General features: G+C 49.7%; 1 protein-coding gene across 9 annotated transcripts in view; it reads left to right on the top strand.

Annotated features, from left to right (window-relative positions):
• The window catches only part of CIZ1 (CDKN1A interacting zinc finger protein 1), a 582,047-nt gene that overhangs the window by 204,928 nt on the left and 350,699 nt on the right, over nucleotides 1–26,420 (top strand). For all 9 annotated transcript variants that reach the window (XM_078646619.1, XM_078646621.1, XM_078646624.1 and 6 more), the window contains one exon: nucleotides 15,694–15,848. In XM_078646619.1, coding sequence (XP_078502745.1) covers nucleotides 15,694–15,848 — 155 coding nt within the window. The remainder of the gene's footprint in view (nucleotides 1–15,693; nucleotides 15,849–26,420) is intronic.

Here is a 26,420-nt window from a genome sequence, read left to right as displayed (position 1 = left end):
CTTTCCTGACCATTCCTCTTCTTCTCTGCATGCCTTTGTAAAGCTGCCCCTTTCCTGACCATTCCTCTTCTCTGCATGCCTTTGTAAAGCTGCCCCTTTCCTGACCATTCCTCTTCTTCTCTGCATGCCTTTTGTAAAGCTGTCCCTTTCCTGACCATTCTTCTTCTTCCCTGCATGCCTTTGTAAAGCTGTCCCTTTCCTGACCATTCCTCTTCTTCTCTGCATGCCTTTGTAAAGCTGCCCCTTTCCTGACCATTCCTCTTCTTCTCTGCATGCCTTTGTAAAGCCGTCCCTTTCCTGACCATTCCTCTTCTTCTCTGCATGCCTTTGTAAAGCTGCCCCTTTCCTGACCATTCCTCTTCTACTCTGCATGCCTTTGTAAAGCTGCCCCTTTCCTGACCATTCTTCTTCTCTGCATGCCTTTGTAAAGCTGCCCCTTTCCTGACCATTCCTCTTCTTCTCTGCATGCCTTTGTAAAGCTGTCCCTTTCCCGACCATTCCTCTTCTTCTCTGCATGCCTTTGTAAAGCTGCCCCTTTCCTGACCATTCCTCTTCTTTTCTGCATGCCTTTGTAAAGCCGTCCCTTTCCTGACCATTCCTCTTCTTCTCTGCATGCCTTTGTAAAGCTGCCCCTTTCCTGACCATTCCTCTTCTTCCCTGCATGCCTTTGTAAAGCTGGCCCCTTTCCTGACCATTCCTCTTCTCTGCATGCCTTTGTAAAGCTGCCCCTTTCCTGACCATTCCTCTTCTCTGCATGCCTTTGTAAAGCTGCCCCTTTCCTGACCATTCCTCTTCTCTGCATGCCTTTGTAAAGCTGGCCCCTTTCCTGACCATCCCTCTTCTTCTCTGCATGCCTTTGTAAAGCTGCCCCTTTCCTGACCATTCCTCTTCTCTGCATGCCTTTGTAAAGCTGCCCCTTTCCTGACCATTCCTCTTCTTCTCTGCATGCCTTTGTAAAGCTGCCCCTTTCCTGACCATTCCTCTTCTTCCCTGCATGCCTTTGTAAAGCTGCCCCTTTCCTGACCATTCCTCTTCTCTGCATGCCTTTGTAAAGCTGCCCCTTTCCTGACCATTCCTCTTCTTCTCTGCATGCCTTTGTAAAGCTGTCCCTTTCCTCACCATTCCTCGCCTTCCCTGCATGCCTTTGTAAAGCTGTCCCTTTCCTGACCATTCCTCTTCCTTGCATGCCTTTGTAAAGCTGCCCCTTTCCTGACCATTCCTCTTCCTTGCATGCCTTTGTAAAGCTGCCCCTTTCCTGACCATTCCTCTTCTTCTCTGCATGCCTTTGTAAAGCTGGCCCCTTTCCTGACCATTCCTCTTCTCTGCATGCCTTTGTAAAGCCGTCCCTTTCCTGACCATTCCTCTTCTTCTCTGCATGCCTTTTGTAAAGCTGCCCCTTTCCTGACCATTCCTCTTCTCTGCATGCCTTTGTAAAGCTGCCCCTTTCCTGACCATTCCTCTTCTTCTCTGCATGCCTTTGTAAAGCTGTCCCTTTCCTGACCATTCCTCTTCTTCTCTGCATGCCTTTTGTAAAGCTGCCCCTTTCCTGACCATTCCTCTTCTCTGCATGCCTTTGTAAAGCTGCCCCTTTCCTGACCATTCCTCTTCTTCTCTGCATGCCTTTGTAAAGCTGCCCCTGTCCTGACCATTCCTCTTCTTCTCTGCATGCCTTTGTAAAGCTGTCCCTTTCCTGACCATTCCTCTTCTTCTCTGCATGCCTTTGTAAAGCTGTCCCTTTCCTGACCATTCCTCCTCTTCTCTGCATGCCTTTGTAAAGCTGTCCCTTTCCTGACCATTCCTCTTCTTCTCTGCATGCCTTTGTAAAGCCGTCCCTTTCCTGACCATTCCTCTTCTTCTCTGCATGCCTTTGTAAAGCTGCCCCTTTCCTGACCATTCCTCTTCTTCTCTGCATGCCTTTGTAAAGCTGCCCCTTTCCTGACCATTCCTCTTCTTCTCTGCATGCCTTTGTAAAGCTGGCCCCTTTCCTGACCATTCCTCTTCTTCTCTGCATGCCTTTGTAAAGCTGCCCCTTTCCTGACCATTCCTCTTCTCTGCATGCCTTTGTAAAGCTGCCCCTTTCCTGACCATTCCTCTTCTTCTCTGCATGCCTTTGTAAAGCTGTCCCTTTCCTGACCATTCCTCTTCTCTGCATGACTTTGTAAAGCTGCCCCTTTCCTGACCATTCCTCTTCTTCTCTGCATGCCTTTGTAAAGCTGCCCCTTTCCTGACCATTCCTCTTCCTTGCATGCCTTTGTAAAGCTGGCCCCTTTCCTGGCCATTCCTCTTCCTTGCATGCCTTTGTAAAGCTTGCCCCTTTCCTGAGCACTGCTCTGCTGACCTGCTGTGTTTGTTCTTCATTGGAGGGGCTGGTCCCTCTTGAGCAGAGGGTCACGTGGACTCTTGCTTCATCTCACTGCTGGTGGGAGGAAAATCTACCCCAATGGAGAGGAGCTGTTCTCCCTTCACCCCAGCATGGAGACCACAGATCGGCTGGCCCATGTCTCTGGTGTTTGATTTGTTCAAACGCTCCGTCCATCATCCCCTTTTGTATCGCCATGTCTCTGGTACCCATGAGTGGGCTACTCTGGTACGGGAATGGTGGACTTTTATGTGGGTGCTGCACGCAGGGCGGGTCTATATGTTGGTCACCTTGGGAGCTGTCCCTGTTGACTGGGGACTCCCAATACCTCCCATGGTCTTGATTGGGTTTCCCGCAGGCTCAGATGCTTTTGGCTGTCAATCAACTCGATGTCAGTGGCTGTTCCAATCAGAGTCCCTCTAAATCCTGCTCTTGATCAGCCCTGACTGGCCTGAAATATGATTCATGCTATACCGACCCTCCAAAAACAAGTCAAAAGGACATGATGCACTTCCTCTGGATAGGAGGAGGTAGAGGAGGGGTGTGCCTTCCTCAAACTTGTAACTTTGAAATCCTCTGGACTTCGATGAGACCCTTCACACCAGTTTGAGAAAAGACGCTTGTTAAGGCCAGGACTGTGGCTGCTTTCTGTCTGCCGTGCGGGCTGGGACAAACCCTGGATCGTGGAAGAACCCTTGCTAAAGAGAGTGACTAGTAAAAGAGGATCTGACCTTCCCAGAGGGGAGAGGAACAGGCCCCTGACTGGTAACCATGGCAAGGCCCAGCTGACTGAGGTTCTCTCTGGAGATTGCCTCTGAGGAGTGATCTGCCCACCCCTAGGGAGATGTCTGTGATCCAGTAGCTATCACCAATGCAGCAAATGCCATCATCTGCAGGAGGCTGCAACCAGCACCTGGGGCCGTCGTACATAAAGTGCCCCCGGGCATTTTGGTATTACAGAAGATGCCGCAGGCGCTTGTACGGCCCCTTCTGTAACACTGATGCACATAAAATGCCAGCACTATCTTCAAGGGGGCGTCCCCTCATTTGCATGGGGGCGTGCTCTATGCAAATAAGGAAATCCCTTCGCCTCTCGCCCGCGCCGAATTAACGACGCGAGACAAACAAGCCCTCGGGAGGCGCACTGACAGAGCGCCCGACCTCTGCAGGGGGTAAATGGGTCCTATTAATCCCGCAGACATCACCTTTAGAAGTACAGGTGGGTGGCAGCCTGCTGAGTTAAACAAGGAGCAGCTGTGAAGCAGCCACTCTGTATTTCACGTGAATGCGCTGCCCCCGGGGCAGCACGAGGTCGCAACTACCCTGGGGGCAGCACATTCACCAAAATATGGTGCATATTCCATCATTGCGCCGAGCACCCCATTTTGAAGGAGCCGCCGACCCAATGAAGGACACTGGGCCCATGTGTGATGCGGCTCCTGGACACCTCTGGACTTCACACACCCCATCGTGGTGGTGGATTCTGGTGTCTTCTGCTGGTCACGTTTATTCTTTTTTTTTTTCTTTTTAATTCTTTATTGACAAGCAGGTCAAGGTGATCAACAAATACATTTTTAACAAAACATATAATATAAAATAACGGTACAGATCAAAATTCAAATAAAGTAACGCCAGACTCTTTGCATTACATATCCTTCAAATGTAGCCATAAGACAGAACAAAAAGCAAATAAATAAATGATTATAGTCCTGTATCAACAATGACAAAATGGAAAAACACAGATATATTCCCTGAGGCCTACTACTATTAGTGTCTTCTGTAGTCATGTACTATTCTAAAAAGGTGCCCCAAATTTTAACAAACTTCCCGGTTGCTTTTATTCCCCGGTTCCTTGCAATTGAGCCCTCCATAGTATAGATCTCATTAACTAACGCCCACCATTCCATTGTATGAGGAGGGTCCGGGAAGATCCAAGCTCTCGCAATAACTAATCTAGCACTGGTCAGAAGTATATTTAACAAGTCTGTGTTGGTAGTGCTAGATGGATATATAGCAAGTAAAATTGAGGCTGCTGATAATGCAGAACTAATCACTTTTTGTTTATGTGAGAAGTTGGCCTGATATATGATGCTCACTAGTTCTAGTGATCACCTTGTATCAGTCCAAACAACCCTTAAGGTGATTGTTTGTAAAGTCAACCGTATAGACCAGCTATCCTAGTAGCGTGGACAAAAGCAGTCTTTTAGGCTAATCTCTTTTGGCATGTGAAGCCAGCTGTTTTACCGTAGTATAACCCCTTGAATACCAGATGAAAGGACACCACACAGGTTGTTATGAAAATAAACAGTATATGTATTAATAACAACACCTCTGAACCCTTTATGAGATCAGAGGGCTAAGCACATGACAATACTAAAAAGGAAATACGAGTTCGCACAATATTTACACAAGTGCCTTAGGGGCACGACAAACCATATACTCAAAACAATGGAATGCGAGGAAAGAAAGTACTGTAAGGAGATCCAGAGGCTGGAGGATCGTTGGGACTACGCTACGAACTAGGTAAGTACGGAGCAGGAGGCCCACGGGACTCACGTGCAGAGTGGGAACTCTCACGCAGGATGCGTACCAACGTCTAAGGATGCAACAGTTTACAAAGTTAAGGATACCGGACGAACCCGGCTGGATGGAGGGAAAACAACAGTGGACCTGGACACTAGGAGAGTGAACACAGACTTCAGGACCTAGAAGCTTTAGTTACCTAACCCACAGGCTGCGGGTGCATAGGGCTGAAGTAGTGTCAGGTTTGCTGCGTTGATCCCGGTGATGCCTGAAACAAGAAGTTGCTGGCAGGCAGCCAGATGGAGGAGTCCGGTGGTTCCAAGGATGGAACTGGGAAGAAGGAAGTCCTGAAAAGGAAGGGGACAGAGTCTTGGTCACTAGCCAGTGACGGTGCTGGAACCAGGAGGGAACCAGATGCTGTCGCCGCGTTCAGGTGAAGAAGGGGTCGCTTCTCTTTGTAGCTGCGAGGACCAGGAGCTGCTCTTCCCGACCAGGCTGGAGGCACAAGCTGTCCCACGTAGTCTGCTGCTGTTGGCGGTGTCGGATCGTCGATCTGGACAACAGGCCTTTGCCTAATGCAAGCCACGCAGTGGAACAAAGATGGCGTCTGATGTGGACCAGGAGGGTCCGGGGTGCCCCTCTTTTACAAGGGAGCAAGGGCCAGTCTGGGGGACCAGACTAGCAGTGTTGAAATCTTCGGGCCGTCGTCTCAGAGGGCACAAGCCGGCCGGCAAGTGACCAGACAACAGGAAGGGCAGCAACCAGGCAAAAGGGCCCCACGCACATCACGGGGATGCTGGGGGGCTGGTCTTTGGTGCAGGAGCTGCGTCGGTGTGGGGCTTCTCAGTCCCCAATGCACTCACTTGAGGAACCCTCAGGGGTCGTGCAGGAAGCGCTGTGCAGGTTTCTTCAAGATGGCCGTCTCCACGTTGCTCGTCGCACCCACGGGTCCCAGCTGTGCTGTGGATGTGGGTAGAGGTCAGAGAGGTCTGGAGGTCCGGGTCTTGTCGAGCTGATCGTCGGATTCCGGGCTGGAAGGACTTTGCAGCAAACCGCACAGAAGCTTGATGGTGCCTGCGGAGCAGGATGGTCACTCCCTGACCATAGGGGAGATTCTTCAGTCTTCTGATGGATCAGGAGGTCGAAGGTCAAGAGTTTCTTTGTGGAAGGTTGTCAAGATTAATCTAACTTGGAATGGCACCAGCTCCTACCTTTATCCGGCTAAAGGGGGCTGCACTACGACTAGGTCCCTCCCCTGGGTGGGACCAGGAAGGGGGGTGGCTACACCCCCTTTCCTTTGTCCAGTTTCCCGCCAGAGCTGGGGCTGGAGTGCCCCAGCAACTGGTTGGAACCGGTGTACGCACAGGGCACCTTTTGTGCCCCAGGCATGTCTCATTCCTTTCAGCCTGGCCCTACCTAATACACAAAATCCTGTCTGGGGTGGTGCTAGCACCTCCCAAGGCAGGAAACCCTTTGTCCAAGCCTCCCTCGCTGGAAGGACTCCCAGCAGCAGGAGGTCAGACTTGTGTCTGTGGTGGCAGCATCCATTTTGTGATGCTGAGCTCGAGTTAACTTTAACCGGGGTTTACAGTTACATACATGTCGTGTCCCTCTAGAAGGGTGGAATGCTAACCCCGTCGCCAGAATTGGTGAGGGGTTAGTATTCCAATTCGTATGACACCTTACTCGACATGTTTTGATAATGCTATGCCAAAGTTAGCATTTAACCGCGAGGATTATAATGCACTTAAGAGTATATGGTATAGCGTTATCATGGAACAGCTATTAGGACTTGGTTCCGCAAGCTGCAAATGGGCTCAGCTCATGCCAGAGCACCATCTCACATAAATCCAAGCACTCTGCCTTCAGGATTGATAAGGCCTGCCATAGGAGTGACTGATAGGAATATATGTGTCCATTTTAGGGTTAGATATAGGAATACTATATCTAAAGCAAAGGGTGTTTACACCACCTTGCCCCAGCTGTCGTGCAGCCAGTTGTGTCAGATTTGGGTGGCCAGCCAGGGGTGGCATAATACATGCTGCAGCCCCTGGTAGGCCCTGGGTACACCTATGCCCTGGGTACCTAAGGTATACTGTACAGGGACTGATAAGGTGGCCCAGTACCAATTGGTGAATGCACCTAAGGTACATGCTTGTCAATTTAGAGAGAGAACAGCTAGTCTGTGGGTCTGATTAGCAGGCCCACAGCCAGGGAAAGTCGTAAACCAGTGAAGCAAAAAGCAAAAATATGGGGTGGCCATGGGATTGCAGACTCCACTCTCCTACAGTTTATATAAAATATTTTCTATTACCGACCAATACCCTGTTAATACCGGACATGTATAGATCATATGTACAATATCTGCAGCCACCAGCCCACACTTAGTGCATTTAGTACGGTCACTGCTCAGATTGTTTTGTGCCCATTTGGAAATTCTCAGTGGTGTATAGTATAAGTGAGATATTGTTCTGTACGATTGAAGTATTAGACTAGATGAATGAGTCACTTTATTAATGTTTACTAAAGCGGCTGTAATATTCTGAGTTGTCACATTAGATCCTAATATGGAAGTCCATTTTATCGCTAAACGAGGAGCTTCATCCAGCTTGTTTTGATTTAAGCACTTATATCCCATACTAATTAATGATTTCCGATTTGTTGAATAAAAACAACTCCATAAATCTGAGCTACTTACAGATATCAAGTTCATCTTACGGATTAAATAGTCCCTTATTTGAATATACTTAAAACGCATCATTTCCGGTAATTTGAACAAAAGTTTCAAAGTTTCAAATTGTAAGAAGCCACTTGAACCATATAAGTCTCCCAGTTTTAGAATACCATATTTAGCCCAATCTCGTCCAGTATTATCACTAAAAATCCCTGGAAGTCCAGGATTACCCCAAAGTAACAGGTCAGTGTGAAAAAAAGAAGTCTCACAATTAATCATAATCATATTCCAGATACGTACTGCATCCCGTGCGGTTTTAAATTTTACACGTTTAAAATAATTCGGGTCCTGCACTTTTGCCAAAAATTGTTTTGCCTCTCTGCCAAGCATAAATTGATGAAAAAAAAATTGATTATAACTAGTAAACAGACTACAAAGCCGGTTCAAAAAAGTTTGGAGGCCACTAGTGGCTTACCTTTGCAGGAGCGAATACGCTAGGAATATGCCCCCATCGCTGCGAGCATTGCAATTGGTGGAAGATGCGGCGCTCCCCTATGCTCCTCGCAATTTGTAACGCCCCCACTGCAGCGACTGTCTCCTCTACTTCCGCCCTACTCCTCCCCTGCTCTTCTTCTCTTCACCTTCTAACCTCTGCTTTCCTCTTTTGACGGCCTTCTCTTGGGCCTCTGGTTGACTGTTGGGCCCCTGGGGCCGGTTACTTGTTTCTGTTTGATATGTTTGCATTAGCCCGCTCCGCGGGAAGATTTGTGAGGCGGGGTATCACTGGGGTGTGCCGGGCAGCGCTTTTTGGCCCCCTTCTTGATCGACTTCGTGGGATCTTGCTGGACTTTGATGTGCAGATCGATGAGTGCGATTGGACGTTCCGATTTATGCAAACTTCGCACCACGAATTCTTTCACGCGGCCGGCCCCATGAGGGTTGTAGGCTTATCGCTGTGTCACTGTGACCCTTTTCTTATGTGTGTCTCGAACTGAGGCTTAATAAACAGAAGTTGAAATAAAAAAAGAAGCAAAAAAGTAGGCTCTAAAATCAGGGAAGTTAAGACCCCCTTTTTCCAATGGTAATTTCAGAATTGCCATCGATCTTCGAGGCTTCTTATAGCCCCACAAAAAGCTATTAATAATGCTGTCCAATTTTTTAAAAAGCAAATTATTAACGCGCAGAGGAATACAACGAAAAAGATATAAGAATTTAGGCAAGATATTCATTTTAATCAGATTCGATCGTCCCAACAGGTTAAGCGGAATCTTATGCCACTTTTTAGGTCTCGCTCTGGCGAGACAACTTATGTAGTTACTTTTCGGGGAATGTGGACAGCAGAGTTCCACGCGCTTTCCCTTGCCGAGATTGAACCTCGGGAGCGCGCACGTCGCCGTGCCTCATAAAGCCTCACTCACGCATGCGCACATACACAGGCATACACACACTGCATACACACACGCACCCCCCTTAAACAGAGACACGCACACACAGACAGACAGACACACGCACGCACACACACACTCAGACACACACCTCTCCTCTCCCTCAACACACTTACCTGTTCTGGCGGTGCTCGGCGGCGGTTCTGGCTGTCGGGCGGCGGTAGCGCTTTGCGGGGCTCTCTCACCACATGAGAGCCCTGCCTTCCCGATGCGCCCGGCCGCTCTTCACCCGGTCCCCCATCTCGGGACCGGGACTCAATCAGGAGCCTTCGTGGCTCCTCGGGCAGCTCTCTCTCGCTCTCGCCGCGATGGGGCGGGACTTGTGATTGGCCGGCTGCCGAACCGCTTCCGGGTCGTCGCAGGCAGCGCGGCGGCCCGGCGGGGATTTTTTTTTTTTTTACTTTTTGGAGAGAAACCTTTTGGAGATTTTCCCCTGACACAGAAGCCACAAGCGCAGGTATGACTAAGATTGCTGAAATTCATTTTGAGATGGTATAACCCCAAAGACAGCAGTTATTAATTTAGACGTTATTGATTTATAACTCGGAAATATTGGTGCTTTCATAATAAAAATAAAGCAGTGGTTAATATGCAAGCATATTATTGCAGTTTGCTTTTGAACGAACTGGGGTGTCAGTGGGGTTGTCGACTCTTAGCCTCAACATTGCAAGCACTACACCCTGTGCCATCTTGGCCTCTGCTGCGTCCCTGAGAGACATCTGGTTTTGACTATTTCGCCTGTGTCACATGTTTCCATTTATGCTTTGCAGCAAACATGAGCCCGCTGACCCCCACGGTGTACTGTAACTCCCACCACAACAAGAAACAAGCATTGAAAATGCAATAGCTCTCGCCTTTGTTTAAGTTAAAGCCATTTGCTTTGCTAATGGTATTGTATAGCAAAGCAAATGGCTTTAACTTAATGAAAGGCGAGACCTATTGCATTTTTAATGCTTGTTTAAAAGAGCTGCCACTTCTTTCAATAAAGGTTCATAGTTTAATGAGTTTATATCCGAGATCTTTGAAGAAATTTTAACCCCTAAATAAACCCTCAGCCAGACAATATCCTGGAACTTGAGGATTAGACTGGTAATTCATTATAACTTGCGTTTTATTTATGTTAAGTTTGTAACCTGCAATAGCCCAGAAATTATTAGCTTCTTCTGAGATCCCTACCAGTGCTTCTACCACATTGGTAGTGTAAATGGCTAAATCATCGGCATAAGCAGTGATTTTCAAAGTTTTGTCTTCATGATGCATGGGTTTTATTTTAGCTTGCTCTTGAAGGGCATTAATAAACGGTTCCATGGAAAGAGCAAAGAGTATGGGTGACAGAGGGCACCCCTGCCGTGTCCCCCGTAAGATTGAAAATTTAGATGAAACAGCCCCTGCATAGCTGATCTTGGCATTAGGATCTTTATACAAAGCTTGTATACTTCTTAAAAAACGTCCTTTAAAGCCGTATTGTTTCATCACCCCCCATAAGTAATCCCACCCCACTCGGTCAAACGCCTTCTCTGCGTCTAAAAGTATCATCCCGAGTGGGGTGTGATTAGTTGCTGCAACATCAAAGGCGGTAATCACCATGTTAACATGGGTAGTAGTGTCCCTCCCAGCTACAAAACCATGTTGTTGTTCATTTACCAACAACGGCATAAGTGGGGCCATGCGAAGAGCTAACATCTTGGAATATGCTTTGAATCTTGCTATACTGTTTTGGGTCATTTGTCTTTCTGTATGAGAGCAATACAGAGGGTTGAGGTTCCTAGGGAATCCTCTCTGGTTGGCTGCCCCACAAGCGGCAGCAGAGGATAGGGGGATGCTTCCGGGTAGGTACAGGGGGAGGGATCTAGGGAAGATGGAGGGAGGCTTCCGGGTAGGTACAGGGGGGAGGGAACCAGCTGTCCCTGGGGCAGGTATGGGGGGACTGTGGGGGAGGCTGGGGGGGGGGGAGAGAAAAAGAAAAGGACAAGGTAAGGTTTAAGGTGGTTAACATTAGAAACTGTGGACAGGGAATGTTATGGCAATTAATGAGAGGTGCAGAATGTTTTGTTTTATTAAGAATTTATAATGTTGCAATTTAGGTGTTTAGCTTGGAATGTTTCGGGCTTGAATAACAAGAACAAAAGGCGTATGGTGTATGAGGAACTTAAAATGTATGATCCACATTTAATTATGTTAACAGAAACGCATATTTGCTTTAAAGACAAGAAAATACTGAGTCAACTGGGATACGAGGTGGTGGTGTGCACTACTTTTAATGCTCCCATTAGGGGAGTTGCAATCTTGAAAAAAAAGCAACCATGGGGGGGTAGTGATTAAAACTGCTTCGGACAATGGAGGCCGGTGGGCCATTACTCAAATGCAGGTTGAGAACAGTAAATTTGTTTTTTGTGCCATATACGGGCCAAATATTGATGACCCGCGCATCTTTGATTGGTTAAATATTGAATTGCTCTCGTGGGAGGGGGAACTTATTATGATGGGGATTATAACTGCGTGCTAAACTATGAACAGGATGTGACTAAGAGAGGTTTATTTAGACGCATGCGTAAAACTAGGGCGGCGATATTAGAACTAGCTCGGATACACAATGTAAAAGATGTATGGAGGAACTTGTATCCAGATCAACCTGGCTATACGTTTTACTCCTCACCCCGCAAACTGTATTCACGAATAGACTTGGCATGGGCATCAGATGAGGTTATTGAGGTTGGACGTATGGAGATCTTTCCAAAGGTCTCGTCGGACCACAATCCAATTTTATTGTCATTCAGTATAATACAAAGGGACCCGGAAGTTAGATTGTTTACCTTTCCTAGATATATATTGGCAGATGCAGTTTTTGTCGGAACGTTGAAGGCGCATATTAAAGAATTTATTTAAATCAATTTAGGAAGTGCATCACTCTTATCAGTCTGGGACGCTTGTAAAGCCTCTATCAGGGGGCTCGTGCAACAGTATGTATATAAACAAAACGCAGAACAAAGGAAAAAGGATAAGATTGTAATAAATGGTATTTTGCAGCTGGAAAAACAATTAGCCGACAATTTAAGAGCTGGTGGTTTGGGGGCGCAAGATATTGAACAATTAGAAACTAAATTAGTGACTGCACGCTCGATCCTTAAATGTGCTTTAAGGGAAAATAATAGTCGAAAGCTGCTTAAATACAAATTGGCACAATATGAATGTGGGGATAAGGTAGGAAAGGCCCTGGCTTACAAGGTGATAGATGACCGAGCTACAACATTAGTCAAATCCATTAAAGGCCCTAATAATATATCATATACTCAGCCAGTACAAATAATGGATCAGTTTGTAACATACTATAAAAATCTATACACTCCAGAGGGTAGCTGTACAGAAATGCAGACACAAATGTATATTAATAAAAATCTCCCAGTTCGTGAATACCTAGATCAAGAATGTGTTAATGGGCTGGAGGAAGAAGTTACATTAAAGGAACTGCACTATGCTGTTACCTCTCTCACCTCTAATAAGGCTGCTGGTGAGGATACTCTCCCCATAGAATTATATAAAATTTGTGCAGATGAAATCTTACCACTTTTACGCTTAGTTATTAATTTAATTGGCGTCACTGGGCAGGTACCAGATTCGTGGAATACAGCTAAAATTATGTTTTTTCTTAAGAAAAATAAATTACCAACGGAATGCGGCTCTTATCGTCCTATATCATTGTTCACGTTTATTCTAATGTTGGGACCCTCCTCATAGCTTTGATGTGTCCTAAATTATCTAAGTTTGAGGATCTAATTAGTCCCTTCCTTAAATGATCAGTTCCCAGTTTGGAATGTGAGGCCCAGAGGGCTAGTGGTGCTTCTGTTAAAGTTTGGCAACAAGCAGGGGCTCTGGGGGGTTGCTGGACCCGTCTTCATGTGAATGCCCTCCTCACATTGTATGGACTTCAGGCGTCCAGCCAATGCCCTCCTCACTTTGTATGGACTTCAGTCGTCCAGTCAATGCCCTCCTTACATTGTATGGACTTCAGGCGGCCAGCCAATGCCCTTCTCACATTGCATGGACTTCAGGCGTCCAGTCAATGTCCTCCTTACATTGTATGGACTTCAGGCATTCAGCGAATGCCCTCCTGACATTGTGTGAACTTCAGGCATCCAGTCAATGCCCTCCTCACATTGTGTAGACTTCAGGCGGCCAGCGAATGCCCTCCTTACATTGCATTGACTTCAGGCGGCCAGCCAATGCCCTCCTCACATTGTATGGACTTCAGATGTCCAGTCAATGCCCTCCTCACATTGTATGGACTTCAGGCGGCCAGCCAATGCCCTCACATTGCATGGACTTCAGGCATCCAGTCAATGCCCTCCTTACATTGTGTGCACTTCAGGCGGACAGTCAATGCCCTCCTCACATTGTATGGACTTCAGGCGTCCAGTCAATGCCCTCCTCACATTGTATGGACTTCAGGCGGCCAGCCAATGCCCTCCTCACATTGTATGGACTTCAGATGTCCAGTCAATGCCCTCCTCACATTGTATGGACTTCAGGCATCCAGCCAATGCCCTCCTTACATTGCATTGACTTCAGGCGGCCAGCCAATGCCCTCCTCACATTGTGTGGACTTCAGGCGGACAGTCAATGCCCTCCTCACATTGTATGGACTTCAGGCGTCCAGTCAATGCCCTCCTCACATTGTATGGACTTCAGGCGTCCAGTCAATGCCCTCCTCACATTGTGTGGACTTCATGAGGCCTGTCAATGCCCTCCTCACATTGTATGGACTTCATGCGGCCAGTCAATGCCCTCCTCACATTGTATGGACTTCAGGCGTCCAGTCAATGCCCTCCTCACATTGTATGGACTTCAGGCGTCCAGTCAATGCCCTCCTCACAGTGTATGGACTTAGGTGTCCAGCCAATGTCCTCCTCACATTGTGTGGAGTTCAGCCGGCCAGCCAATACCCTCCTCACATTGTGTGGAGTTCAGGCGTCCAGTCAATGCCCTCCTCACATTGTGTGGACTTCATGCAGCCAGTCAATGCCCTCCTCACATTGTATGGACTTCATGCGGCCAGTCAATGCCCTCCTCACATTGTATGGACTTCAGGCGTCCAGTCAATGCCCTCCTCACATTGTATGGACTTCAGGCGTCCAGTCAATGCCCTCCTCACATTGTGTGGACTTCAGGCATCCAGTCAATGCCCTCCATACATTGTATGGACTTCAGGCGTCCAGTCAATGCCCTCCTCACATTGTATGGACTTCAGGCACCCAGCCAATGTCCTCCTCACATTGTATGGACTTCAGGCGTCCAGCCAATGCCCTCCTCACATTGTATGGACTTCATGCGGCCAGTCAATGCCCTCCTCACATTGTATGGACTTCAGGCGTCCAGCCAATGCCCTCCTCACATTGTATGGACTTCATGCGGCCAGTCAATGCCCTCCTCACATTGTATGGACTTCAGGCATCCAGCCAATGCCCTCCTCACATTGTATGGACTTCAGGCATCCAGTCAATGCCCTCCTCACATTGTGTGGACTTCAGGCATCCAGTCAATGCCCTCCTTACATTGTATGGACTTCAGGCGTCTTGTCAATGCCCTCTTTACATTGTATGGACTTCAGGCAGCCAGCCAATGCCCTCCTCACATTGTATAGACTTCAGACGGCCAGGCAATGCCCTCCTCACATTGTATGGACTTCAGGCATCCAGCCAATGCCCTCCTCACATTGTATGGATTTCAGGCGGCCAGCCAATGCCCTCCTCACATTGTATGTACTTCAGGCATCCAGCCAATGCCCTCCTCACATTGTATGGATTTCAGGCGGCCAGCCAATGCCCTCCTCACATTGTATGGACTTCAAGCATCCAGCCAATGCCCTCCTCACATTGTATGGACTTCAAGCGTCCAGTCAATGCCCTCCTCACATTGTATGGACTTCAGGTGTCCAGCCGGAACCTAAGCGTGTCTGGGCATCAAGGGACTAAACCCACCTGGCGTCGGCTACCCAACCAGGTGCCCCACCTGTGGATACCGAAGCCGGAGATCATGGCGCTTTTGGTATTTGATACGGATGCATATTTGTAAAATGAATCTTTTGATTGATTGTTTTGCTTTTCCAAACAGCAAAACCCAACAATCAGGGAGCTCCATAAATAGTGCTGCACAGGACATATAAAATCGAGCCGGGCATGTCGAGCACAGCGTTAACACTCTGAATCATCACTATTAAGGCGCTCCGGGTCCTGTGTCTTGGGGCGTCCTGTTTTTCAAATGTTTTTGCGCTTTGTGGTCGTGTTGCATGATTGTTGTCTGTATGAGTTCAAATCCGCAGATCTTCCACTCTCTTGCACTCAGGGCTACTGAGAAACCGGCAAAACCGCCTCAAAGAGTTGCTTACTCCTTATCTACATTTATTAAAGGTATTTGCATAATGCTGACCAATCACTGGTGAGATTTGTAAAGATGATAAGAGAAAGGTAAAATGAATGTACCAATATAGTTCGGATCCCAGTGGGGTTTGAAAGAAGGCTAGTGAGTGGTCACCAATGGGATTGCGTAAAAACAAAGCATGGAAAGATTGTCCAAACGGGGGTCATCTTCTTTGTCCAGAACCCACCATGGTAGCGTGCTGTACGTTTATCTGTGCTTGTTTAGTTTGTTTCTGATTTTTCTAGAAATCAATGCTTTTATTCTTTGTATCTTTGCAGGGTGATGCTTCCACCACAGCAGCCTCCTGCCCCACAGCAGCCCCCACCGCCACAGCAGCAGCCGCAAATGATGACCCTGCAGGCAACGACTCGTGCAACCATTTTAAGCCCCAACCCAATGCTGCAGCAAGCTCTGTTTATGCAACACATGCAAGGTACTGCCAGTTGTATGTTTGTCCTTGGGTCAAGGTGAATTTTAAAGAAATGTCCTCTGAGCCAAGCAAGACGCTTCCAGAGCAGTGTTTCTGAGCCAAGCAAGACCCTCCAGGGCAGTGTCTCTGAGCCAAGCGAGACGCTTCCAGAGCAGTGTGTCTGGGGCAAGAGCCTTCCAGAGCAGTGTGTCTGAGGAAAGCAAGACCCTTCCAGAGCAGTGTGTCTGTGATAAGCAAGACCCTTCCAGAGCAGTGTGTCTGTGATAAGCAAGACCCTTCAAGAGCAGTGTGTCTGAGCCAAGCAAGACCCTTCCAGAGCAGTGTGTCTGAGGAAAGCAAGACCCTTCAAGAGCAGTGTGTCTGGGGCAAGCAAGACGCTTCCAGAGCAGTGTGTCTGACCCTTCCAGAGCAGTGTGTCTGTGATAAGCAAGACCCTCCAGAGCAGTGTGTCTGAGCCAAGCAAGACCCTTCCAGAGCAGTGCGTCTGAGCCAAGCAAGACCCTTCCAGAGCAGTGTGTCTGAGTAAAGCAAGACCCTTCAAGAGCAGTGTGTCTGGGGCAAGCAAGACGCTTCCAGAGCAGTGTGTCTGACCCTTCCAGAGCAGTGTGTCTGTGATAAGCAAGACCCTCCAGAGCAGTGTGTCTGAGCCAAGCAAGACCCTCCAGAGCAGTGTCTCTGAGCCAAGCAAGACGCTTCCAGAGCAGTGTTTCTGAGCCAAGCAAGACCCTCCAGAGCAGTGTCTCTGAGCCAAGCAAGACGCTTCCAGAGCAGTGTTTGAGCCAAGCAAGACCCTCCAGGGCAGTGTCTCTGAGCCAAGCAAGACCCTTCCAGAGCAGTGTGTCTGTGATAAGCAAGACCCTTCCAGAGCAGTGTGTCTGAGGAAAGCAAGACCCTTCCAGAGCAGTGTGTCTGTGATAAGCAAGACCCTTCAAGAGCAGTGTGTCTGACGCTTCCAGAGCAGTGTTTCTGAGCCAAGCAAGACCCTTCCAGAGCAGTGTCTCTGAGCCAAGCAAGACCCTTCCAGAGCAGTGTGTCTGGAGCAAGCAAGACCCTTCCAGAGCAGTGTGTCTGAGGAAAGCAAGACCCTTCAAGAGCAGTGTGTCTGACCCTTCCAGAGCAGTGCGTCTGAGCCAAGCAAGACGCTTCCAGAGCAGTGTGTCTGGGGCAAGCAAGACGCTTCCAGAGCAGTGTGTCTGAGCCAAGCAAGACCCTTCCAGAGCAGTGTCTATGGGGCAAGCAAGACCCTTCCAGAGCAGTGTGTCTGACCCTTCCAGAGCAGTGCGTCTGAGCCAAGCAAGACGCTTCCAGAGCAGTGTGTCTGGGGCAAGCAAGACGCTTCCAGAGCAGTGTGTCTGAGGAAAGCAAGACCCTTCAAGAGCAGTGTCTATGGGGCAAGCAAGACCCTTCCAGAGCAGTGTGTCTGTGATAAGCAAGACCCTTCCAGAGCAGTGTGTCTGAGCCAAGCAAGACCCTTCCAGAGCAGTGCGTCTGAGCCAAGCAAGACCCTTCCAGAGCAGTGTCTATGGGGCAAGCAAGACGCTTCCAGAGCAGTGTGTCTGGGGCAAGAGCCTTCCAGAGCAGTGTGTCTGGAGCAAGCAAGACCCTCCAGAGCAGTGTGTCTGACCCTTCCAGAGCAGTGTGTCTGGGGCAAGCAAGACCCTTCCAGAGCAGTGTGTCTGGGGCAAGCAAGACCCTTCCAGAGCAGTGTGTCTGGGGCAAGCAAGACGCTTCCAGAGCAGTGTGTCTGGGGCAAGCAAGACCCTTCCAGAGCAGTGTGTCTGGGGCAAATAATACCCTCCAGAGCAGTGTGTATGGAGCACGCAAGCCCCTTCCAGAGCAGTGTGTCTGGGGCAAGACGCTTCCAGAGCAGTGTGTCTGGGGCAAGCAAGACCCTTCCAGAGCAGTGTGTCTGGGCCAAATAATACCCTCCAGAGCAGTGTGTATGGAGCACGCAAGCCCCTTCCAGAGCAGTGTGTCTGGGGCAAGACGCTTCCAGAGCAGTGTGTCTGACCTTTCCAGAGCAGTGTGTCTGAGCCAAGCAAGACCCTTTCAGAGCAGTGTGTCTGAGCCAAGCAAGCCCCTTCCAGAGCAGTGTGTCTGACCCTTCCAGAGCAGTTTGTCTGGCTGGGACAAGACGCTTCCAGAGCAGTGTGTCTGGGGCAAGACGCTTCCAGAGCAGTGTGTCTGGCTGGGACAAGACGCTTCCAGAGCAGTGTGTCTGAGCCAAGCAAGACCCTTCCAGAGCAGTGCATCTGAGCCAAGCAAGACCATTTCAGAGCAGTGTGTCTGAGCCAAGCAAGACCCTTCCAGAGCAGTGCATCTGAGCAAAGCGAGACCCTTCCAGAGCAGTGCGTCTTGGGCAAGCAAGAGCATTCCAGAGCAGGGTGTCCGAGCCAAGCAAGGCCCTTCCAAAGCAGTGTGTCTGGAGCAAGCAAGAGCCTTCCAGAGCAGTGTGTCTGGGGCAAGGAAGACCCTTCCAGAGCAGTGTGTCTGGGGCAAGGAAGACCCTTCCAGAGCAGTGTGTCTGGGGCAAGCGAGACGCTTCCAGAGCAGTGTGTCTGGGGCAAGAGCCTTCCAGAGCAGTGTGTCTGGAACAAGCAAGAGCCTTCCAGAGCAGTGTGTCTGGAGCAAGCGAGACCCTTCCAGAGCAGTGTGTCTGAGCCAAGCAAGACTCTTCCAGAGCAGGGTGTCTGGGCAAAGGATGACCCTTCCAGAGCAGGGTGTCTGGGCCAAGCGAGACCCTTCCAGAGCAGTGTGTCTGGGCCAAGCGAGACCCTTCCAGAGCAGTGTCTCTGAGCCAAGCAAGACCATTTCAGAGCAGTATGTCTGAGCAAAGCGAGACCCTTCCAGAGCAGTGTGTCTGAGCAAAGCGAGACCCTTCCAGAGCAGTGTGTCTGGGGCAAGCAAGAGCATTCCAGAGCAGGGTGTCCAAGCCAAGCAAGGCCCTTCCAAAGCAGTGTGTCTGAGCCAAGCAAGACCATTTCAGAGCAGTGTGTCTGAGCAAAGCGAGACGCTTCCAGAGCAGTGTGTCTGGGGCAAGAGCCTTCCAGAGCAGTGTGTCTGGAACAAGCAAGAGCCTTCCAGAGCAGTGTGTCTGGAGCAAGCAAGACCCTTCCAGAGCAGTGTGTCTGGGGCAAGCGAGACCCTTCCAGAGCAGTGTGTCTGAGCCAAGCAAGACTCTTCCAGAGCAGGGTGTCTGGGCAAAGGATGACCCTTCCAGAGCAGGGTGTCTGGGCAAAGGATGACCCTTCCAGAGCAGTGTGTCTGGGCCAAGCGAGACCCTTCCAGAGCAGTGTGTCTGTGATAAGCAAGACCCTTCCAGAGCAGTGTGTCTGAGTCAAGCAAGACCCTTCCAGAGCAGTGTGTCTGAGTCAAGCAAGACCCTTCCAGAGCAGTGTGTCTGGGCCAAGCGAGACCCTTCCAGAGCAGTGTGTCTGAGTCAAGCAAGACCCTTCCAGAGCAGTGTGTCTGTGATAAGCAAGACCCTTCCAGAGCAGTGTGTCTGAGTCAAGCAAGACCCTTCCAGAGCAGTGTGTCTGGGCCAAGCGAGACCCTTCCAGAGCAGTGTGTCTGAGTCAAGCAAGACCCTTCCAGAGCAGTGTGTCTGAGTCAAGCAAGACGCTTGCAGAGCAGTGTGTCTGGGGCAAGCAAGACGCTTCCAGAGCAGTGTGTCGGGGGCAAGACGCTTCCAGAGCAGTGTGTCTGAGTCAAGCAAGACCCTTCCAGAGCAGTGTGTCTGAGTCAAGCAAGACCCTTCCAGAGCAGTGTGTCTGAGTCAAGCAAGACGCTTGCAGAGCAGTGTGTCGGGGGCAAGACGCTTCCAGAGCAGTGTGTCTGGGGCAAGCAAGACCCTTCCAGAGCAGTGTGTCTGGGGCAAGCAAGACCCTTCCAGAGCAGTGTGTCTGGGGCAAGCAAGACCCTTCCAGAGCAGTGTGTCTGGAGCAAGCAAGACCCTTCCAGAGCAGTGTGTCTGTGATAAGCGAGACCCTTCCAGAGCAGTGTGTCTGAGTCAAGCAAGACCCTTCCAGAGCAGGGTGTCTGAGTCAAGCAAGACGCTTGCAGAGCAGTGTGTCGGGGGCAAGACGCTTCCAGAGCAGGGTGTCTGAGTCAAGCAAGACCCTTCCAGAGCAGTGTGTCGGGGGCAAGACGCTTCCAGAGCAGTGTGTCTGAGTCAAGCAAGACCCTTCCAGAGCAGTGTGTCTGAGTCAAGCAAGACGCTTGCAGAGCAGTGTGTCGGGGGCAAGACCCTTCCAGAGCAGTGTGTCTGGGGCAAGCAAGACCCTTCCAGAGCAGTGTGTCTGGGGCAAGCAAGACCCTTCCAGAGCAGTGTGTCTGGAGCAAGCAAGACCCTTCCAGAGCAGTGTGTCTGTGATAAGCGAGACCCTTCCAGAGCAGTGTGTCTGAGTCAAGCAAGACCCTTCCAGAGCAGGGTGTCTGGAACAAGCAAGACCCTTCCAGAGCAGTGTGTCGGGGGCAAGGAAGACCCTTCCAGAGCAGGGTGTCTGGAACAAGCAAGAGCCTTCCAGAGCAGTGCGTCTGAGCCAAGCAAGACCCTTCCAGAGCAGTGTGTCTGAGCCAAGCAAGACTCTTCCAGAGCAGTGTGTCTGGATCAAGCTGGTTGGTTGGTTGATAGCTTTATTTCGATATGCAGATATCATAAAAGCATAGTAGTAATCCCCCAGGTGGTGGGAGTGCCCCCAAGAATTTGGGTGGATTTACTTTGGGAGTTCCTGGGGACTCTGGCCTAACCGGGTCCCCTAACTCAGATACTCCAGTCTGTGAGACTGGCATGGGGTTTGCCAACTTCACTGATTGTCCCAACACTTTGGACAAGTACAGACAGGAGCCCCTCATCAATGGTCTGAAAGTTGAGGCCTATAGAGACACAGGGGCTAGCATCACCATGGTGACTGAGAGCCTAGTCCCCTCAAGGCAACTTATACCTGGTGCCACATACCAGGTGACAAACGTTGATGTAGTGCAGAAGAGTCATCCCATAGCAGTGGTAAATCTCAGCTGGGGAGGTGTCACTGGCCCCAAGAGAGTGGCAGTGTCATCAAACTTGCCTGTAGATTGCCTACTGGGGAATGATTTAGAGCTCTCAGCCTGGGCTGAGGTAGAACAAGAAACCCATTCTAAAATGGTAAATCTTCCTGAACAGGTCAGGAGGGTTGTGCCAGTCTCAGCCCAATCTCAAGTAGATTCCTTCCCTGAAAAGGTTAGCAGGGCTGTGATGGTAACAGCCCACACCCAAACTGAGTCCCTTCCTGAAAAGGTTGGGAGAGTTGTGATGGCCACAGCCCAAACTCAGACTGATAATAGTGTTGTGAAGCCTAAAACAATGGATCACTCCACTCAAACAGAGAGCATTGAGGAGGAAGAGAAATCTCCCTCCCACCAGACATTAGGAAAGGATCAGCCTCCTCAGGGAACTGATCTTACCCCTTGTGAGGAAACTGCCCCAGAGGTTGCCAGGCCTAGCCTGGCAGAGCCCGTGATGTCAGTGGACCCTTCCAAGGTGGGACCCAGTCTGGAGCAGGTAACCTGCCCCTCTCTACCCTGCCTCAGTCAGCCCAGGGCTGTAGAGGTCAGGGAGGCCAGTGTTGGACCCCAAAGGGCCCCCTGTCCAAAAGAACCCCCCAATCAGCAGATTAAGGGCACTGAAGCTAGTAGTCCTAGCCAAGTGAAAATAAAACAAACTCCTGAGGGATCCCCCTTAAATTTAGTTAGGGACCTCCCACAGATGGACACTGTTGGGCACAGCCAGACCTGGGACCTAAGGGCCCCAAACCTGACCTGTCCCCCCAGTAAGCCAAACAGAGGGACCCAACCTCCAGCTGTAGGTAGCCAGAGGTTGACCCTGAGAGCCCAAAACAACTCAGTCTTGGAAAGAAAGGCCTCTATGGTGGAAAATGATTGGAGGAAGCTGAGCCCAAAATTAGTGGAGCCTCACTTCAATACTCCATATCAGCACCAGCCTTTTTCTTTACCAAAGCACACCACAGGTAGAGATTCCCTATGGTGGAGACCCTCAGATACCCTTAGGGTGAGGGATTGCTTAGTAGACCATGAGATAGGGGGTAACCATGCCAGTGCTGGTACTTCCTTATATGGCCACTTAGGCAATATAGGCTTACCTGGTCAAGGATAGCCTTATCTCCTTTCGTTTGGGGGGGGGGGGGGTTATGTAGGAAGGTGGATATCTGACTATGGTTACCCCAACTTTTTTCCTGGTGTTTTGATGGTTTTTGACTTAGTTGGCCTGGGATCCTGCTATTCAGGACCCCAGGCTTCCTGCTCTCTCTGTAAAATGGACTCCATGTACCCTAGGTACATATCCAATTGGATACTGGGTCACCTTATCAGTCCCTGTACAGTGTACCTTAGGTACCCAGGGCATAGGTGTACCCAGGGCCTACCAGGGGCTGCAGCATGTATTATGCCACCCCTGGCTGGCCACCCAAATCTGACACAACTGGCTGCACGACAGCTGGGGCAAGGTGGTGTAAACACCCTTTGCTTTAGATATAGTATTCCTATATCTAACCCTAAAATGGACACATATATTCCTATCAGTCACTCCTATGGCAGGCCTTATCGATCCTGAAGGCAGAGTGCTTGGATTTATGTGAGATGGTGCTCTGGCATGAGCTGAGCCCGTTTGCAGCTTGCGGAACCAAGTCCTAATAGCTGTTCCATGATAACGCTATACCATATACTCTTAAGTGCATTATAATCCTCGCGGTTAAATGCTAACTTTGGCATAGCATTATCAAAACATGTCGAGTAAGGTGTCATACGAATTGGAATACTACCCCCTCGCCAATTCTGGCGACGGGGTAGCATTCCACCCTTCTAGAGGGACATGACATGTATGTAACTGTGAACCCCGGTTAAAGTTAACTCGAGCCTTGGCATCACAAAATGGATGCTGCCACCACAGACACAAGTCTGACCTCCTGCTGCTGGGAGTCCTTCCAGCGAGGGAGGCTTGGACAAAGGGTTTCCTGCCTTGGGAGGTGCTAGCACCACCCCAGACAGGATTTTGTGTATTAGGTAGGGACAGGCTGAAAGGAATGAGACATGCCTGGGGCACACAAGGTGCCCTGTGCATACACCGGTTCCAACCAGTTGCTGGGACACTCCAGCCCCAGCTCTGCCGGGAAACTGGACAAAGGAAAGGGGGTGTAGCCACCCCCCTTCCTGATCCCACCCAGGGGAGGGACCTAGTCGTAGTGCAGCCCCCTTTAGCCGGATAAAGGTAGGAGCTGGTCCCATTCCAAATTAGATTACTCTTGACAACTTCCACGAAGAACTCTTGACCTTCGACGTTCTGCTCCACAGAAGACTGAAGAATCTCCCTTGTGGGCAAGGAGTGTCCACCCTGCACCAGCAGGCACCATCAAGCGCCCAGCGGCTTCCCTTTGTCGTCTTCACTCGAGGATCCAGACTTCAGAGTCCGACGAGACCCGGATTCCCAGACCTCTCCGACCTCAACTCACATCTGCAGCAAAGCTGAGACCCGTGGGTGCGACGAGACACGTGGGACCGGCCATCTTGGAAGAAACTGCACTTCGCTTCCAGCACGACTCCCGAGGTAAACTCGACCAAGTGCTTTGGGGACTGAGAAGCCCCATCCCCGAGCAGCCCCTGCACCGAAGTTAAGCCCTCCAGCATCCACGAGATCTGCGTGGGGCCCTTCTGCTTTGTTGCTGCTCGACGCGTTGTCTGGTCACTTGCCCGCTGGCTAGTGACCTCCCAGACGACGAACCTGTGAATTTCCACTGCTGATCTGGTTGCTCCAGATTGGCCCTTGCTCCCTTCCAAAAGAAGAGTACCCCGGACTCTCCTAGTCCGCACCAGACGCTTTTTCCACTCACCGCGTGGGTTGCCTTTGCCAAGGCCTGTTGCCTCCAATCCCGGATCCAACACCGCCGACAGCGAGAGCCTGCGTGGGACAGCTCGTGCCTCCATCCTGGTCGTCGAAGACACCACCTGGTCCACGTGGCTGCAGAGTCAAGCGTCCACTCTTCACCTGAACACGACGACGACATCTGGTTCCTTCCTGGTTCCACTCCAGTCACTGGCTAGTGACTGTGAACATTGTCCCCTCTGCTTTCAGGTTTTCTTCTTCCTAGTTCCATCCTTGGAACCACCGGACTCCTCCATCTGGCTGCCTGCCAGCAACTTCTTGTTTCAGGCATCACCGGGATCAACGCAGCAAACTCGACACTACTTCAGCCCTATGCACCCGCAGCCTGTGGGTTAGGTAACTAAAGCTTCTAGGTCCTGAAGTCTGTGTTCACTCTCCTAGTGTCCAGGTCCACTGTTGTTTTCCCTCCATCCAGCCGGGTTCGTCCGGAATCCGTAACTTTGTAAACTGTAAGATCCATAGACGTTGGTACGCATCCCGCGTGAGAGTTCCCACTCTGCACGTGAGTCCCGTGGGCCTCCTGCTCCTTACTTACCTAGTTTGTAGCGTAGTCCCAACGATCCTCCAGCCTCTGGATCTTCTTACAGTACTTTCTTTCCTCGCATTCCATTGTTTTGAGTATATGGTTTGTCGTGCCCCTAAGGCACTTGTGTAAATATTGTGCGAACTCGTATTTCCTTTTTAGTATTGTCATGTGTTTAGCCCTCTGATCTCATAAAGAGTTCAGAGGTGTTGTTATTAATAAATAGATTGTTTATTTTCATAACAACCTGTGTGGTGTCCTTTCATTTGGTATTCAAGGGGTTATACTGTGGTAAAACAGCTGGCTTCACATGCCAAAAGAGATTAGCCTAAAAGACTGCTTTTGTCCACGCTATACGTCTATACGGTTGACTTTACAACCAATCACCATAAGGGTTGCTTGGACTGATACAAGGTGATCACTAGAACTAGTGAGCATCATATATCAGGCCAACTTCTCACATCCGCAAAGAACAACTGACCTAACTGTCACACCTGCGGCATGATGGAAAACTAGGGGTCATGACTGCCTTAGAGACACAGTGCCAGTTTATTCTGTGTGTTTCTGTGGGTTCGCGTTTCAGCTTTCTACACTGATGTTTCTACAATGCAGCCTATGTGCTGGCAATGTTCTTTCATTCCTCTTTGCAGGATTATGGTTTCTGCTGTGCATTAAAGCAGTTTTTCAAATGTATTATCTTTCTCCCTGCTTTATTGGAATTGTATTTATGTGCAAGGGGAATTGTTACAACATTGCTCAGTGTTTCTAGTATATGGAAGGCTGCATTGTGTTTTTATTTTTTTTATATATATATATTTATATCTACATATGTTTTTATATGTTTCCGGGGTCCCGAGCATGGGTGGGAATATTTATGTGCTTATGACTTAGATGACGATACCCCTGGACCAAGCTATACCTCTCTGAAGAGCTCTAATTAGAGCGAAGCACTGTGTCAGGCGTTGCTTTTATTCATTTCAGGTTGGCTTGGTTGGTATTTTCCAATTCAAAACTGTAATATTGTGCCTGGAGTGATGAATGGCTTTTGGCATTTTACAGCTCGGCAAGGACAGCACTGTGCTAGTCCTATGCTTAAAAACTTTGCTGTAGACATGGCTAAAGACTTTGTCCATTTCTATCTCGGTGTGGATAGCACTGTGCTAATCCTATGCTTAAAGACTTTGATAGAAAAGCAGACATTTGAGTTGAGCAGATCTAGAGTGTCACTGGTGTTGAGAGTGCTCTATACAGGAGCTGCTTTCCACCTAAACTTGAGAACTACCCAGAGTTCTCGGCTTCTTTTTTTGCATCTGCTTCTTTTTTGCATAATTTATTCGTCACTCTATGCTTGAAAGGGTATTTCTTTGAGATGTATATATATATATAGAGCTACATATATGGTTTCCACATATATGTTTTTATATGTTTCCGGGGTCCCGCGCATGGGCGGGAATATTCATGTGCTTATGACTTTGATGAGGATACCCCTGGAAGAGAACTAGGATTACAGGTAAGTAACTTATCCTTCTGTTCCGGCCGGCTTCCACTAGAACATTAGGGGTCTGACTCCTCCCCCCGTTTCGCTCCGAGGCCACCGAAGTCATCTGCGGCGTCCCGCAAGGATCTTCACTCAGCCCCACCCTCTTCAACATCTACATGAAACCTCTCGCAGCCATCGCATGCCAGCACAACCTCAACATCATCTCTTACGCCGACGACACCCAGCTGATCCTCTCCCTCACCAGAGACCCCGACACCGCCAGAACCTGCCTACACGAAGGGATGAAAGACGTCGCCGAGTGGATGAAGGACAGCCGCCTGAAACTGAACTCGGACAAGACGGAAGTCCTCATCCTGGGATCTTCGCCCTCCGCCTGGGACGACTCCTGGTGGCCCCCAGCCCTGGGCACCGCACCCAAGCCAACCGACCACGCACGCGACCTGGGCTTCATCCTGGACCCCTCCCTCTCGATGACCAGACAAGTCAACGCCGTCTCCTCATCGTGCTTCAACACCCTGCGTATGCTTCGCAAGATCTTCCGCTGGATCCCGACCGAGACCAGGAAGACTGTCACCCAGGCACTCGTCACCAGCCGACTGGACTACGGAAACGCCCTCT

This window comes from Lissotriton helveticus, chromosome 5_2, assembly GCF_964261635.1.
Source record: "Lissotriton helveticus chromosome 5_2, aLisHel1.1, whole genome shotgun sequence".
NCBI lineage: Eukaryota > Metazoa > Chordata > Amphibia > Caudata > Salamandridae > Lissotriton > Lissotriton helveticus.
This window is presented reverse-complemented; position numbering and strand designations above follow the sequence as displayed.